Source organism: Lissotriton helveticus, chromosome 3_1 (assembly GCF_964261635.1).
Source record: "Lissotriton helveticus chromosome 3_1, aLisHel1.1, whole genome shotgun sequence".
In the NCBI taxonomy this organism is placed as follows: Eukaryota; Metazoa; Chordata; class Amphibia; order Caudata; family Salamandridae; genus Lissotriton; species Lissotriton helveticus.
In genome coordinates, this window is record NC_136061.1 from 174,090,332 (window position 1) to 174,108,427 (window position 18,096).

General features: G+C 45.6%; 1 protein-coding gene across 8 annotated transcripts in view; it reads right to left on the reverse strand.

Moving 5' to 3' along the window:
* MTMR4 (myotubularin related protein 4) overlaps positions 1-18,096 on the reverse strand; it is an 856,656-nt gene that overhangs the window by 414,779 nt on the left and 423,781 nt on the right. For all 8 annotated transcript variants that reach the window (XM_078679492.1, XM_078679491.1, XM_078679497.1 and 5 more), the window contains one exon: positions 3,781-3,909. In XM_078679492.1, the coding sequence (XP_078535618.1) occupies positions 3,781-3,909 (129 nt within the window). The remainder of the gene's footprint in view (positions 1-3,780; positions 3,910-18,096) is intronic.

Genomic DNA, 18,096 nt, shown 5'->3' on the forward strand with positions numbered 1-18,096 from the left:
TCTTGCGCTTGTAAATGGACAGTTTACCGGCGTCGATAAACTGTTCCGACTGGTCCTCGAGTAGGGGTTGTCGATGCTTCGTGCCTACAACAGCAGGGGTAGGCTTCGGCCCGGTGGAGACCGGTATGGACGGCTCGATGACCTGCTTGGGCTCGAACTCCTTCGGCGGCAGCGTGAACCGAATCGGCGCTGTCGACTTGTGTGGTTTGGAGGCTGGCTTCGGTGTGGAAGCATCCTTCGGATCGACCGCGGAAGCCTTGTCTTTAATACGCTGTAACGAGTCCGACACCTGCTTCGTGAAGGATGCGGACGGCTTCGTCGACTCAACAGGCGCCTTCGAGCCACCATCACGTGGTGACTCGAGGGTAGTGGTACTCTTGGCCTTGTCGGACCGACGGGTTGGATCGACAGCTTTCGGAGCTCCGAGTCCCTTGACTGTGTCGACGGCCTTTGGCGCTGACGGTTTTGGGTCGGCGGCTTTGACAAGCGTTTTTGGTGCCCCAGTCTTCGGCTCGACGCCCTTGAGCGACTTCACCGATTCGACAACCTTCTTCGGCTTCGTCTGCACGGACATGTCCGAAGACGTGGAGCCGACCAAGGCGACAGGCGTTTTCTGTGCCGATGGCGCCTCTATCACTTTCGTTTTTGTCGAGACCGAAGCTTTCTCTTTCGGTTTCGATTTTAGTAATGTCGGCTCCGTAGAAGTGTCTGTGGAGACCGAGGCTTTCCCTTTCGGTTTCGATTTGACCAATGGCGGCTCCGCAGAAGTGTCCGTAGTCGGGCCCGGAGGCGAGACCGTGGATTTAGGGGTAAGATCTTGGGTAAGGCCATGTGGCGATCCCTCGACCTGAGCCTTAGTCAATGTCCGAACGGGGCATAGCTCTTCGCCTGAGCTATCTTCCGTGGCCCCATAGGCCCCATCGTCGTCTCCTACCTCGTCGACGACGTCTTCTGTATCGAGCATTTCGACGTCTGCGTCGTAGTTGGAGTCGATCTCCGCCGCTGGAATGGAAATCAGCTCCTGAACTTACTGCTCGTCTGCTTCTCCCTCGGTATCGAAAATGGTCACCGGGGCAGGTGCAGTCTGCTGGGCCTCCTGGCGCGCCACGCGCCGAAGTCGAATCGTCTTCTTGGAGCGAAAACGAGAACAAGCCATACAGTTGGCTTCATCGTGGTCCGGCGACAGGCACTTGTTGAACACGAGGTGGACGTCGATGTGGGGATACTTGGAGTTGCACACGGGCCACCTCTTGAACGGGCTCCGTTCCATGATGTGTCGAATAAGTCTTGTTGCGTTGACTGGGCCTTGAGCACCGAAGAGCCACGCGACTCCTCTGGATGTCCGACTCGGGAACTGAGCCGGAACAGAGCTGGGCACCGAATGCAATAACAATACCGACAATATAGGAAAGGCCTGCGGGCCGAAAAGAAAGTTTTTATCGAATTCGAACTGGAGTGATCAAATAGGCATCCGAACCCAATGGCGGAAAAAACAATCTGGGGATGGAGCCGATGCCCATGCGTACTGTAGTCCAGGGGAGGAGCCACCTATCTCGTGATACTTCGAAGACTCTTCCAGGACAACAATGTGGTCCGGACCCAACACTAGGCGGCGATCTATGCTATAGATATGAATTCAGCAGCCCACATGCCTCGAACATTTAAAATACATCAGAATATGTACACAATGCTTTTGATTTATGAATTCTCAGATGTTGCTCATACCTTTATATGTATACATTACAGTGGAGAAGCGTGGCTCAGTGGTTAGAGGCGGCAGACCCGGAAGCTGAGATCAGCTGTGGACCAGGGTTCGATTCCCCGCCTCGGCGGGTCTCGAGCTCAAAAAATTCCACGGACTCGACAATTCTCGCTCCGGTGCCTACTCGACTCACGGGGTCACACTCTGCGACTCTGGGCAATAGCTTGCTTAATCTTTCCACTACGGCCCCTCGCGGCGGGATGCCTGGCTTTCACCTTGTGAATACCCTGCCGGGGTATCTCACAGGGGAATACCAGGACGGGTTCCCTAAGCAAGCGCCTTGAGACCCCTGGGTGATTCGTGCGCTATATAAATCGAAATACATTTACATTTACATTTACATTACGACTGTTGAGTACGAAGGATGCAATGGATGCGGTGTGTATGTGGTTTGTTCTAGTTTTAATGATGAAATACGGAATATATCATTATCAATAAATAATTATTTTTGTACTTTTCAATATAAATATGTCCATCTCTCCTTGTACTAGAATTGTATTGGTTTATTGTGATACTCTTTTTAGAAGTTGCCCTAGGACTTTACTACATAACCGTGGCCTAGCATACCTCAACGATTGCATCTGCTTTCACAAAACCTCCAGACACCTTTGCTCGTCTTGTACAACTCCTACTTATATGGAAAATCTGATCAGCAGCTCAGCCTTCTCCCTAAAGTGTGGAATTACCTGCCACTACACATAGGAGCCTCCTCCTCACATCTCTGGAGCATAAATTGAATCTTGTTATTGAGTCCTTCTGATTTCACTCCTTGTGCTTTTTCTTGTCATTTGATGCCTTAGTGGAGGGAGACTAGCATGATTTTGACTCTGCTCTGGAACGCAAAGAACGCAGCTCCTCAATGGACATAAAGTGCAAGAGGCTGCACTGCTCACACAGCTTGGAGCTGTGTTTGGTCCCCAACCACCACTAGCAAACCTTGACTTCAGTGACAGGGATTGAGCCCTGACGTTTTAGGAGGTGACATACTTCCTAGTACTGAAAAAACGTAGAAAATCTAGAATTTTTATAAATGTTCCACGGACCTGCTCTTAGTTTGTGTTAAGGGAGCAGATAAAAGGGAACTGACGCACTGCGTGGGTGACTACTTGCCTCCAGTGTCATCCCGCCCATGGTAGAACAAAACGGTTAGATGGAGCTGAACGGCACCTATCGTAAAGGATAGCTATAGCAAAATGTCAAGATCCAGTTTGCCACATAGTGATACTCCACCAAAGAAGCGACATAGAAGCCTCATATAAGCGCAAGTCAGTTTCTTTCTCGACTGTTTGCGCTGTTAGACGTCAAAGCCAGTATCTGAATAGATGTGACAGTGTGCTGTTCTCTAGACTTGGAACTTTCCATACAAAAAAAAGAAACCGTTCCACCGAACGGGGAGGTGAGGATTCTGCGGTTACACTGAGTATCCACCAGAAAGAACTTTACAAAGGTAAGTAACGTGTTCTTATGATTGAAACTTGTAACCGCAGATTCCTCACCTTGTGAATAAATACCAAAGCATTACCTCCCAAAGTGGTGGGTTTGTGGAATGACTCCAATCCAAAAGTATTGTGGGACCTAATGAGCAAAGTGTCCCTTCTGCCCGACCTGGCTATCTAGACAGTAGTAGTGTTTAGTGAACAAGTAAATTGATACCCAGTTCATGGCCTGATTTGATATCCAAAATAGGGACTCCGCATGCCAACGCAGTGTTAGCAGCCTTGGCTCTGGTCGTATGAGCCCTCAGTCACCAACACAGGCAAGTGCTGGGAAAGAATTACAAGTTACTGAAAGCTACTGACCCTTCTGCAGGAAAGGATAGGGAATCAACAACTTTACTAACACTTTAAACTGGACATCACTAACCAGATAACCGACTACCAACAGTTCTAGACAAGGGTGATGCCAGAAGCAACTTCCATTTGCTACCTCATTAGCTGTGCCACAAGGGACGGGAGTGGCATTTCATGCTGTCAACGTGTGGGTTATGCTGCTAAGGAAATCAAAATGTTTCTATTTACCTTCACATTCACAGCCTCCTCCCTTTGCCCTGTTTGCCACAGCAGCAGTGTAAGAACGAGCATCCAAAATCAGAAGTTTCTGAGGAGCTCCTCCATTCTCCAAACTGGCGCCAGCAGTTAGCGAAGAGTCTGCAACAAGATAAGAAAACAGTTGATGATCCCATTTTCTACCAAGTACTCTACAGATTTAAGTACAGCTATCATTTCTCCCCATTCCCCCAAAACTCATGTTATATTAATTTGTATTAAATAGGAACTAAAATTGCATTTACATGGTACTTACTACACCATAGGAGGTGTTGAAGAGCTTTACAGTGGGCAGCATGCAGCCCTGGAGTCTAAAGTTAGTGGCCAGTCCAATGCTTATTGGTATTAGTCTGCACACTGAAGGAAACCATTCCATACATTTACTCCACTTTTCTTTTAGTACATTAATAACTTAGATGTGTTCATTCGAGGGGGCTATGTGAAAAGGAAACTGTTGCTGGAATTAATAGATATCATTATGTTGCAGGAATATTATCTCACATAAAGAGATTGAGACAGACAGGCATGAGATTTAGAGTAGTCTATATACAGATAAGGCCCTGGCCACATTTTTCATGCCTTATTTAGTAATAGCAGGGGGGAGTTTTCTGTGATTAGTACAACATATATACCAGCACTCCAGAAGCAATAAATCCTGCAAACGTTGGCAACAATTACAATGACGCGTACTGGTCTAATCGATCTTTGTCTAAATATATATATATATATATATATATATTCACGCTCCAAGGTTGTCCACCATGTGAGTAGCACGCGAGCAGCAGCTTTATTTATGTGTAGGTGAGGACGGGGATCCGCTTGTAGACGCCGCTCCGTAATGGATCTGCCCGACGCGTTTCGAAGCTCCATCTGCTTCTCTTCAGGGGCTTTAACGGAAGCGGTGTGCGCACCCGCTACACTTCTCCAATTATATAACTCGCCCGTCGATGGGAGGCTCCAGTGAGACTTCTGGGAAGTGTAGTACGGAAAGCACACAATCAAGTCTTGTATGGACTCCACAAGTGGGCCCGTCCTCGATTCCATGTACGGCTGCTACTTCACTGCCGTGACCCCCACGTTAACGGGGTGGTGCATACTCTGCGGCTGGACTGCCGCATATAGATTCACGCTCCAAGGTTGTCCACCATGTGAGTAGCACGCGAGCAGCAGCTTTATTTATGTGTAGGTGAGGACGGGGATCCGCTTGTAGACGCCACTCCGTAATGGATCTGCCCGACGCGTTTCGAAGCTCCATCTGCTTCTCTTCAGGGGCTTTAACGGAAGCGGTGTGCGCACCCGCTACACTTCTCCAATTATATAACTCGCCCGTCGATGGGAGGCTCCAGTGAGACTTCTGGGAAGTGTAGTACGGAAAGCACACAATCAAGTCCTGTATGGACTCCACAAGTGGGCCCGTCCTCGATTCCATTACGGAGCGGCGTCTACGAGCGGATCCCCGTCCTCACCTACACATAAATAAAGCTGCTGCTCGCGTGCTACTCATAAGGTGGACAACCTTGGAGCGTGAATATATATATATATATATATATATATATATATATATACACACACACACACACACACACACACACACACACACACACACACACACACACACACACACACACACACACACACAAGATATGAACATGCCCGCTCTCATGCAGTACATAAACGGTGACTGACTGATCTAAACATTGATACTATTTGAGCATAATGTAATAACTGGATAGTTTTATAAAATCGTTGCCGATCTCCAGCCACATTACTATGTTTATATTAACTTTTCTATTTTTATGGCACTCATACAATGCAGTGTTGGTCAAATGAAGGTCGATTAGGCCTCAATGAGTCACTGTGGGTGTAGGTAGATGCATTTCATGCTGTGTAATATGAAATAAACAACTTTTGAAGGAATTATTGATTCAGGAGCACTTAGCAACGGAAGCCACAACTGCATTTTTGTGAAATATTTTCCCTTCAGGCCCCAGAGGACTTCTTACAGGCACTGACTCACGGAGCAGTTTGGATTTACAAAAAGAGGCGGATATGTTACAAAAGGGAATGAAGCCTAGGCCTTTTTCTTTCTCTTTTGTACCTACTGCTATGTTATTTTTGTTACCGAGACTCCCATTCCGACGACGGGGAATGATACAAAAGCATGGGAATCTATGAAAGTTCCAATACTGGGGCAATGAGTCTTGCTACCACCTTAGTACCCACGAGCCCAGGACCGACTAGCTCTAGTGTCTTACTTGCTCTCCTACTCACTCACAGAGAAACAAATGATTAGACACCTTAGAACACAACACTCTCAGATCTCTCAGGAATCGCTTTAACAAGACACACCCTTTCGCTCGCACTCTTGTACTTGTCCACAATAAGATCCGACAGACACAAAACAGTTTAAATTATTTATTTTAACTAACATCCCCTAAAATGCTTTATACATGCCACAACAAGCAGGAAATTGCAGAGGAGTTGGCCTAACGGCTAGGGCGCTCGACCTCGGACCTGGGTTCGAGTCTCGGTAACGACGCCAAAACCTCCTGTGATTCTGGGCAAATCACTCAATCTCCCCGTGCCTAAAATGAATGTGTGTCCGTCCTCATGTAACGTAACTGGTGCTATGTAAAGCGCTCTGATACCCGATTCGGTTCGGGTCTAGTTCGCGCTATATAAAACTCTGCAAAAAAAAAAAATACAGTTAGCATAGCAGCTAGCCCATAAGTCATGAAGGGAGATTTCATCATAGAAAGATCATAGAGCCTAACCTCCATCCCCTTGCTAAGAAGCAGTATTATATATTAGAAGATCTCTGGGCTTTGTCAGCAGACCCCATACCTTATCCTATAGTTGGTAGATAGACATCATAGGTGCCGTCTCGCTCTTCTCTCTGTAGACGTCCACCTCCAAGTGTGTGTTACCTATTCGTGTATCCCACTAAAAACCAAAGTATGTTGTCCAAACAACAGCTGCATCGGTATGTTTTGTCTAAGGGCTAAGGCCTGGCTAGAACAAAATAACAAGGGGCATTGTTGTCCGACCTTGCACATAATTTTCAGGCACAATCCCAGGAACATGCAGAGAGTGAACACAGTGATGAGTTCTTATGTGAAAGCAGTAATTGAAATTATTGTAAAAAAATAAAGATGTGCAGTAACGTGCGCCAAAGCAGCAAGCAAGCTGCGACGTGCTCATGCCAACTTAGAGAAAAATGACAATGTCCCTATAGGCCACGTGATATATATAGATATATATATATATAGATAGATAGATATATATATATATATATATATATAGGGAGTTGTTGCGGATTCGGAGAATCTGTAGTAGGATGAGGACCTGGTAAATGCTCAACAACAGAGTAGATTCCATGAGAGGGGATATGCCGAGCACATCTTAGATGATGCAATAAAGTACATCAGAAACATGTCTCGCACTGATCTGTTAATGAAAAAACCCAAAGAGAATATGAGAACCCCTCAGACTATTTAAAAAATCATGGTTGACAGAAAGAGCAACAGTCCGAGACTCATTCTCACTTACAACAAACAAAAAGATAGCCTGTATAGAATTTTAAGGAAAAGTTGCCATCTGATTCAGAGTGACGCCATTTTAGGGGAAGGTTTACCACGCTCTCCCACTATTACTTACAGAAGGGCACCCAGCACCAGGGATCTGGTGGTTAATAACAGTCCAGAAACAAAAGCTAAGAGCAGTTGGTTAACTAACCGGAAAGGTTTTTATAAGTGTCAGACATGCAGGGCCTGCAAATATGGAATTAATAAAACATCATATTCCTCACCATTTAAAGACAGGCCTTGCACTATTGATAAATGGCTATCATGCAAGTCTGAATATTCAGTCTATGTGCTGGAGTGCTCTTGTGGCCTGCAGTACGTGGGCAGCACTAAGCTGCAGGTCCACAAGAGAGTGCTCCACAACTTAAGGGCCATTACCAATTCAGATGAGTCCTACCCGGTTGCACGGCATTTTAAAGAAGTGCACTCAAATGACATGCAACATCTGAAATATTTTGTAATTGACTGTGTTCTTTGTCCCAAGCGTGGTGGGAATAGGGAGGCAATTCTCAGGTGCCTGGAGGCCAAGTACATCTTGGAATTGGATTGCTAAAATCCAAATGGATTGAACACGACTGAGGACTTATACACATGGCTCTAATAATCTCTGTATAATATTACTGTGGCTACTTGAGCCTATAGAATTTTATTAGTTTTTCATAATTGTACATAGTTTTTAATACATTCCAGACTGGAATTGTTTATGGATTTGTGTAGGATTTATTCCCTTGCCTTATCAGGCCTCCATCTCCCATTATGTTGTTCCTGATTTTGGCTGCTTAGGATAATTGGGATTTCCTATCCAATGCTGACCAAATGTCCAAAGCTTTCTATCCATTGGTAAGGGGTTAACCAAGGGAACACCACTCGTATGCTTTGCTAGTTCTCCTGAGGCGGAAGCCGGGAGTGTGTTTTAACTACTTTTTAAACATTTGAGAGTCACGTGTTTACTTGTGTACTACCTACCTCCTCACTTCCCCTCTTGGCACTTTAGCTCAGGGCTTTAAGCTCATCGTCGTGAGGCTGTGCAGCGGAGTTTAGCGCTGCCGCCATTCAGGCGTTCATTGAGGCCACGCCCCCTTCTTGAGGCCACGCCCCCTCTCGAGGCCACGTTAATCACCGAGCATTCATAAGGACGCTGAATACAAGCGCCGGGTGATGCTTTGCTAGTTCTCCTGAGGTGGAAGCCGGGAGTGTGTTTTAACTACTTTTTAAACACTTGAGAGTCACGTATTTACTTGTGACCTACCTACCTCCTCACTTCCCCTCTTGGCACTTTAGCTCAGGGCATTAAGCTCATCGTCGTGAGGCTGTGCAGCGGAGTTTAGCGCTGCCGCCATTCCGGCGTTCATTGAGGCCACGCCCCCTTCTTGAGGCCACGCCTCCCTCTCGAGGCCACGTTAATCGCCGAGCATTCATAAGGACGCTGAATACAAGCGCCGGGTGATGCTTTGCTAGTTCTCCTGAGGCGGAGGCCGGGAGTGTGTTTTAACTACTTTTTAAACATTTGAGAGTCACGTATTTACTTGTGTACTACCTACCTCCTCACTTCCCCTCTTGGCACTTTAGCTCAGGGCTTTAAGCTCATCGTCGTGAGGCTGTGCAGCGGAGTTTAGAGCTGCCGCCATTCCGGCGTCATTGAGGCCACGCCCCCCTCTCGAGGCCACGTTAATCGCCGAGCATTCATAAGGACGCTGAATACAAGCGCCAGGTGATGCTTTGCTAGTTCTCCTGAGGCGGAAGCCGAGAGTGTGTTTTAACTACTTTTTAAACATTTGAGAGTCACGTATTTACTTGTGTACTACCTACCTCCTCACTTCCCCCCTTGGCACTTTAGCTCAGGGCATTAAGCTAATCGTCGTGAGGCTGTGCAGCGGAGTTTAGCGCTGCCGCCATTGCGGCGTTCATTGAGGCCACTCCCCCTTCTTGAGGCCACGCCCCCCCCCCTCGAGGCCACGTTAATCGCCGAGCATTCATAAGGACGCTGAATACAAGCGCCGGGTGATGCTTTGCTAGTTCTCCTGAGGCGGAAGCCGGGAGTGTGTTTTAACTACTTTTTAAACATTTGAGAGTCACGTATTTACTTGTGTACTACCTACCTCCTCACTTCCCCTCTTGGCACTTTAGCTCAGGGCATTAAGCTCATCGTCGTGAGGCTGTGCAGCGGAGTTTAGCGCTGCCGCCATTCCGGCGTTCATTGAGGCCACGCCCCCTTCTGGAGGCCACACCCCCCTATTTACGTCATCTGCGACTATAAAACATGTGCCTCCTTCGGAAGCGCAGCGGACGAGCGCAGCGGGAGCGCCGTTTGCGCGCCTAAGGCAAGCCCGTCTGCGCCTGTCTGCGACCGGACCGCGGCCAGGGCCAGCCACGCTGCCGGTGAGGGTAGGACTACTAAGAGGATCGTATGGTCCAGGTCGGAACTATTAGCAATGAACACAACTAAACCGTGTCAGGCGATTAGGTCTGACTTGGCAATTGACGATCTACCGCTGTCTTGCTCGATGTGTAGCAAGACACTTTGTGATGGTCCATCTTCAAAAATTTCATACTTAAAAACAAAAACTAAACCTTTAGCTAATTCCTCTGATACTATTATTAGGGCCGGCCTACTAAATTGTAGATCCCTCCCTAGGCATGCTGAGGACATCTGGCTGTTATTGATGGACTCTGAGTGGGACGCCTTATTTCTTACAGAAACTTGGCTGACTGAAGAAAATATGGCCTCCATTTCGCTGGCTGTCCCGCCGGGCTTCAAAATGAGCTTCTCGAATAGAGAAAAGGACAGAAGGGGTGGCGGGGTAGCTATTATCTTTAAGAACAAATACACATTGGCGTCCTCAACACCAACCACTATTTCCGGCATAGAGGGGCTACATTTTTGCCTCCAAATCAACCCCCAACTGTCCTTAGCCGGCCTAATCATCTACAGACCCCCGGATTGTTCCTCAACAAACACTTGTGAACTTATGGACTTTATAGTCCAAAGCTCTCTAGCTCACTCACTTTTTATTGTAGTTGGCGATTTTAATGTTCACGTTGATAGGCCGGGATGCCCCCTGGCCACCCAACTTACCACAACGCTGAAAGCTGCTAATCTAACTCAAATTATTTCGGGACCGACGCATAAGGCAGGTCATATGTTGGATTTAATTTTTTCCAACATACTGGACACGACAGCCAAACACCCGCAGCCATTGCTCTGGACAGATCACTTTTTAATTCCCTTCTCTTTTTCTCTCCCTCCCCACTACCAGACAAATGGGAGACGTTCATATATATACGTAGAAAATGGGATAATATATCAGCAGACACCCTTTGCCCTGCTCTTGCTGTGGCCTCCCCAGCTCTGACCACAGACGTGAACAAGGATGCGGTGGCGCTGAACCGCTGGATAGGAAACACGGTGGATACTATAGCTCCTGGAAAAGTTGCCACATCACGTAGAGAATCCCCCTCCGCCCCATGGTTCTCTACTGAGCTGATGGCTGAAAAAAGCAACTGCAAAAGGCTAGAGCGACTATGGCGGGCAAACTGTTGTGACTCTGCAAAAATTTGCTACAAAGAAGCCCTCCGAGGTCTCCATCAATCCATAAAAAAAGCAAAAAAACTATTCATTGCGTCTTCCATTCAGAAAGCGGAGCAATCAAGTAAAGAAGTTTTTAAGATTGTTCAATCTTTTTTTTAAACCTAGGGCTATTGAGACTGAAGTGACGCCGTCGGAGAGACTTTGCGAGGACATCTCAGACTTTTTTTTTAAAAGAATTGTGAAAATCTATGATGCCTTCACTAGTCTCGAGCCCACAGTAATGACGGACATGGCTGATAATGTGCTGCCCTCCCTTCCCTTAGCTCAATTCCATCCTATTTCCCTTCCCGAGGCCCTGAAGGAAATAAAAAAATGTAAATCAGGGGCCCCTGATGACCCCTGCCCGCCTAAGCTTTGGAAAATGATGTCAGACTATTGTTCTACCACTTTTACACATCTGGAATACGTCCATTGCAACAGGTATATTCCCTGAGTGCTGGAAACACGCCACACTCCTTCCTTTGAAAAAGAAGCCCAATGGCGCCCCGGACGATTTAAGTAATCTTCGGCCAATCTCCCTATTAGCAGCTCCGGGCAAAATGCTCGAAAAACTGATACGACAACTGAACAGATTTATTGAGGAAAATGAGATTCTGCATGAAACTCAGTCAGGTTTTAGATCAGGTTTCAGTACTGAGACCGCCCTCATCGAGGTGGCTGAGTCGATTAGGTGGTCCTTAGATTCAGGGGCATCAGCTATGCTGGTGCTCCTGGATCTATCAGCCGCATTTGATACGGTGGATCACGGCAGACTGCTGCTACGGCTGAAGGACATAGGTTTGGAAGACAAGGCACTGAGTTGGCTCCATTCCTATCTTACAGATCGCTCCCAAAAAGTAGCCTTGGGCACCTTCTCTTCCAAACCAAAACGCCTCTGGTGTGGCGTCCCCCAGGGATCGGCACTCAGCCCCTTACTTTTTAATGTTTATCTAGCCCCACTTTTTACCCTGATTGCAAAATGGGGGGTTAAGGCGATTTCGTATGCAGATGATACGCAATTAGTCTTCCCCTTCTCTGATGTGCCGGAGATAGCTTTTAGTAAAATGGGGGGCTGTCTCCGAGATGTGGCCAGCTGGATGAATGCCAACATGTTAAAATGTAATGCAGGCAAAACGGAGGTTGTCTTCTTTGGCAAACACACTGAAAGCAAAGAAACATTAATCTTGCTTTCAAGCTTCTGCAAATATTTGCATCTAATCAGAGAGCATTCTGTGAGCATCATGCATAGCCTCATGTTGGTAAACTTTGAAACCGTGTGTACACATTTTCATACAGGAACCACTGTCAGTAGTGCAGTCAGAACGTACATTTACTTAGAGCGCTCTCCCTAATAATAAAGGCTTTCAATTAGTGATCTATAAATACAAGTTTTGAACAGCATTAACACATGCACACAAATATTAACTAAACTACAGGCAGTAGCCTTCCCTGATCCTTAATGTGGTACTGCAAACTGACAGCCAAAGGGTTTGTGCTGCAGGGGGTTGGGTGTACTTGTCCCAAGGTCAAAATACACATCAAATCTTGTTGCCCTTGACCCCAAACAATATGTCCTGGGCGTCGGGCTATAGGAATTCCACATCCCTGCACGCCATTTTAAGGAAGAACATAGATGGGACAGAACACAGCTAAGATTTTTTATTTTAGACCCTGTACCATTGAACCCACGAGGGGGTGATAGGTTGATCAGTCTGAGACGACTAGAATCAAGATATATCATCGATTTACAGACGAAAACACCGGGGGTCTTAATTCCCATGAGGAATTAGCTGTATATTTAGGAGAATAACTGCATGCGGCATAGGAACGGAGGGCTCTCTGTGAAACCAAGAAGGTTTACTGTGTAAAACAATGCTGCAAGTGTTTGCCTAAAATATGAACTTTCATGAAATTCTATTTATGTCTTTGGATCTGAGATTGATGAACTTTTTGCATTTTGCAAATTTTGAAATTATGAGGATAGCACAAACTGTTTAGTCCTTTTCGTTTTTGTGGGGTTTTAGTATAATCAAAATTAAAATGGTAGAATGTTTTTGGTGGATATGGGGAAGGCACTATTGTAGTTATGTGTATTCAGGATTTACTACAATTCAAGCCCATACAGGGCTAGATAAGGAAAGCAGAAAAAGCACTAGAAGTGATGGCCCATTAGAGGGCTTGATGCAAAAACGTGAGCTTTGTTTTGCGGTCACGCGAATGTCCTGGGAATTTTAGTTCTTGGAGGCTCGCCTGACTATGTTGTCTATAACCATTTGTGGTTCTAAGGGGACTTAGTTATAGGCAATGGATCTGGATGTTATATTAACAACAAGGATAATATAAATATATGTTGTCCATTTGAGAAGTATTGTGGTAATGAATTTGCACATTCCAATATGTCTACCAATCTTGGTTACAATGCCGTTCTCCATGTCAAGCAAAGTAATAGACATAAAAGAGGGCCGTTTCGTGCACGCGGCATCACCATCGAGAAAGGCGACTGACGTAACGCGTCTGGTTACCGTGAGTCCGCAATAAAATCGTTTGGACTCGCCCCCGAGAGTGCTTTTCTGCGTGAAGAATGGAGCAATAATAGTTGCGGGCGCACCACCCGCGAGGAGCACCCACACGAGAGTTCACAGACTAGGTGAAACAGGAAGCAGTGAGATATATATATATAATAATCATATAATCTTATCATGTCGGAAATTGTCGCGAAATTGGTACCATTACGTATGTACACAATTAGGAATTGACAATATGCTGTGGGTAATTGTAGATAGTGTACATAGAATAATAATATGTCCAGTAATAGGGACTATGGAACATATAATCTGACCCCTTGGTATTCCAACCTGTGCTATATATAATTTGAGGTTGATCCCCTGATATTCCAATTTAAAGTACTTTACGTAATATATTGGAAGGTGCTCTGTTCTTTAACCCAAGACAGTGTGCAAAAAAAGTGGTACTTTACTGTGATAGCAATAATAGATATCTATAAAGACTCGTGACTGTACACCTAGGGAAATTAACCCTGAATATACAAAGGATGCAAAATGTTGAATAATGTATATTATTATTATTATTATTAAAGGCTTTTATATCGCGCTCTATTACTAAAAAAATAGTATCCTGGCGCGTTGAAGGCAGAGCAGACTAGGGGAGCGTGACTAACTAGGAATACAGAAGGTAGAAAGGTTTAAACTATAATATTAAAAAGATGGGTTTTAAGACCCTTCTTAAAAGAACCAAGAGTCGGGGCAGTTTTTAAATGAAGAGGTAAAGTATTCCAGGATTTCGCTGCTCTCACTGAGATTGATTGCCCGCCAAGTCTACAATATTTAAATTTGGGGACAGTCATTTGGCACAAATTGGCCGAGCGCAGAGGGCGATTGGGAATATACAGGCCGAACCTTTTTCTCAGGTAGACAGGACCAGTGTGGTGGATGGCTCGATACGCCAGCACTAGGATTTTAAACAGAATCCTGTGGGCAACAGGGAGCCAGTGCAAAGCACGAAGAAGAGGTCGAGCACTGGAACGCTTTGGGACATTAAACAGAAGTCTGGCGGCGGCGTTCTGAATAACCTGAAGGCGGTGAATCAAGAAAGCCGGTAGGCCAGAAAACAGTCCATTAGCGTAGTCTAACCGGGAAAGTACTAATGCCCGAATGACAGTCTCTTTAGCTTCTTTCGGTAATAGAGGGAAAAACCTGCGCAAAGTTTTTAAAGTAAAAAAACAGACTCCAGTGACTTTGTTTATATGGTCCTCAAACTTAAGGTTCTTACCGAACCAAACCCCCAAATTTTTCACTGGGCCCGAAGCAACTTTTGGAGGGGGTAGGTCGGTAGGCCAAAGACAATCACTAAAATCCTCAGGAAAAGAGCCATATAGCAGGATCTCGGATTTGCTTTCATTACATTTTAATTGGGCATTAGCTAACCATTGGAAGACAGAAGATAAGCATAATTGGGCCGCCGACGTATCTAAATTATCTTTGGGCCAAGTAAACAAAAGTTGCGTATCGTCGGCGTACGCCATAATTTTTGCCCCTAACTGTTCAGCCAGGTAGATCAGAGGGGTAAGATAAATATTGAAAAGCAATGGGCTTAACATGGACCCCTGAGGAACACCAGTAGAAAGCAATTTAGGAGTAGAAGCAAAAGGAGGCAACCAAACTTGTTGCGTGCGGTTTTTTAAAAATGAGGTCAGCCAGTCAAATGCGGAGCCAGTAATACCTATATCGGCTAGTCTGGAGAGTAGAAGGGAGTGAGGCACCGTATCGAAGGCGGCAGAGAGGTCCAATAAAATCAGAGCCGCTCTGCCACCCCCGTCAAGACACTCCCGAATAGCCTCCGATATTTCGACTAGAGCCGTCTCAGTACTGTAGGCGGCCCTGAAGCCCGACTGAGCTGGGTGTAGGGCCTCCGTGGATTCCACGAATTTCTCCAGTTGACCAAAAACAATCTTTTCGCATACTTTTGCAAGCGCTGGCAGCAAAGATATTGGTCGGAAATTGGACGGGGTGGCCGGATCAAGTCCATTTTTTTTTAATAGTGGGAGTAGTTTTGCTTGTTTCCAACAGTCAGGGACGGTAGCTGAGTGGAGCGAGAGGTTAACAATCTGGGTTACCTCATTTCCCACCGATTCCGCTACACCCGCAAGTACTCTGGCCGGGCATGGGTCAGAGGGAGATCCGGATTTTAAGGCAGCAACAATGGCGGTAATATCCGAATCTAGTTGAGGGGTAAAGTCGGCCAGTTGGGCGATGCGACTGGGCATTAAAGGAAGCGGAATTGTTAAGAGAGAAGAAGGGCCATTACAAACATTTTGCAGGTCCACCTGAATTTTGGCAATTTTTTCAACGAAGAACTCAGATAGTTCTTCGCACCATTCTTCTGAAGCGGACAGCAAAGGTTTTGATGCACAGGGGGAAACAAAGCTATTGACAATTGCAAATATTTCCTTGCTATTGTTGTTAGCTTTGCTGATGCGCCCTGCATAGTAGCTACTTTTGGCAGATCTGATGGCTGCATAATACTTTTTTTGTGCAGTCCGCAGATTCTTTTTTGCCTCAGGCAGGTAATCTAGTCTCCATAACCTTTCCAGCTTTTTGCAGCCTGATTTGAGGTCTCGGAGAGCAGGACAAAACCAAGGTTTAGAGGGGGTATATATGTATATACTTTGTTTTTGCTTTGAGTTTCTTTTTACATTGAGAGTACTTTACTGTGATGTTAAAGTGAAACAAGAAGTGAAAATGGCAGACTATACTAGCCATTAAAACTGTGCAAGGTTGATGGTCTAGATGACTATGGAAAGGGAAGAGGGTACTAACACTGAACACTTTAAAGATGGTCTAGACCACAGGGACTCTATGGTCCAGTGGAAGGCTAGGAGTAGCCGAAGCGCGTAGGCCGTCTATTTTTTGATGCACGCTATAAACTTTGCACATGGTGTGTGAATAAAGTAAAAAAACGTTTACAATCTACCTGTTGCTGTGCCGTGACTTCAGCCGATATACATGGGGTGAGAAGAAACTTAGAAATATATATTTATATATATACACCCAACCAAAATGGTACAGTCTTTCTGCCACCCCCCATACCCCCCCGGAAGGCAGATAGGGCAATAGCCCCTCATCTGCCCTCCCAGGGGGGGGGGGGGGGGGGGGAGCCGCCCAGGATGGGCATGCCAATGTCACAGTCTTTCTGCCCCCCCAGGGCGGCAGAAAGCCCACTAGGCACACCCTTGTTTTTAGCACTATACCTACCTGTGGATTTTGGGTCCTAGCGCAGTCGACATATAAGGAAACCTAGCAAACCTGTACAGTTTTGTAAACTAGACACCAAGGGGCCAAAAAATCATGGGACCTGCCCCCCCTTGCAAAACCAGGTTGTTTTGTGATAGGTAATTTTGAAGTCGCCTCAATAGGATTTGGATCCGTGCCTGTTGCAGGTACTTGACCCACCCACACAAGTGAGGTACCATTTGTCTCGGAAGACTTTGGGGAATGCGGACTCGGTGGAATTTTGTGGATCCAAACAGATTCCAGAACTTTCCACCACAGCAATGTGAGGCAAATGTGTTTTTTTTTTGGGCCCCTTTTTAGGTTTGCAAGGGATTCTGGGCGAGAGCCAGTCAAGTCACTCCATCCTGGATTCCCTGAGTGTCTAGTTTTCAAAATTGTATAGGTTTGCTGGGTTTCCCTAGGTGCAGGCAGGGTTAGGGTTCAAAATCTACAGCTAGGCACTTTGTAAAAAAAGGGTCCGTTTTCACTGTGAAAACGTATTGTGTCCACATTGCGTTTAGGGCTGTTTCCTATCGTGGGCACTAGGCCTACCCACACAAGTGAGGTACCATTTTTATCGGGAGACTTAAGGTAACAGAAGTGTAGAGCAACTGTTATTACCTATTGAATTTCAATGCATTTCTGCCTTCCAGATGAAAGAATGTGTAAAAAAAGGAGCCATTTTGAAAAATGACCCATAATTCTCATGCTAGTATGAGTACTCACAATTTGGGAAATGTGCAAATATCTTCGGTTTCTAAACTCTATATGTTGTGCCAATTTCAGAAATACATAGGTGTCTTTCATATCGATTTTTCCATGTATGTATTTTCCCAAATGAATTGCTATATACCCGATACATAATAAAAAAACACTGCAAGACGCTGCTCAGTGATTGGCTCTGGGTACGTCGGGTTCTTGGTTAACCTACAAGTCCTATATATCTTCACAACAAGAAATGTCCAGCAGATGTAACTGTATATTGCTTTCAAACAGCTGTCATAATCAGAAGAAGTTACAGGTGAAAACGTTGACACAAATGGCTGTTTTTCCCAACTAATTTTCAATTTTTCCTATATTCAACGGTTAGTTTCTATAAAGAAACCTTGAAGGGTCTACACAAATGACCCCTTGCGGAATTCAGACTTTTGTCTACTTTTCTAAAATGCATAGCTTTCCAGGATCCATTATTGCTTTCATACCCATTCCTACCATTAACTGGAAAGAGGTTGAAAGTACAAAAAATTACAAAAATAGGCTATGTCCCAGAAAAATGCCAAAACTGTGTAAACAATTTTGGTTTTCTGACAAAAGTGCTTGTCCCTGAAAGCTGGGAAGACTGATTTCA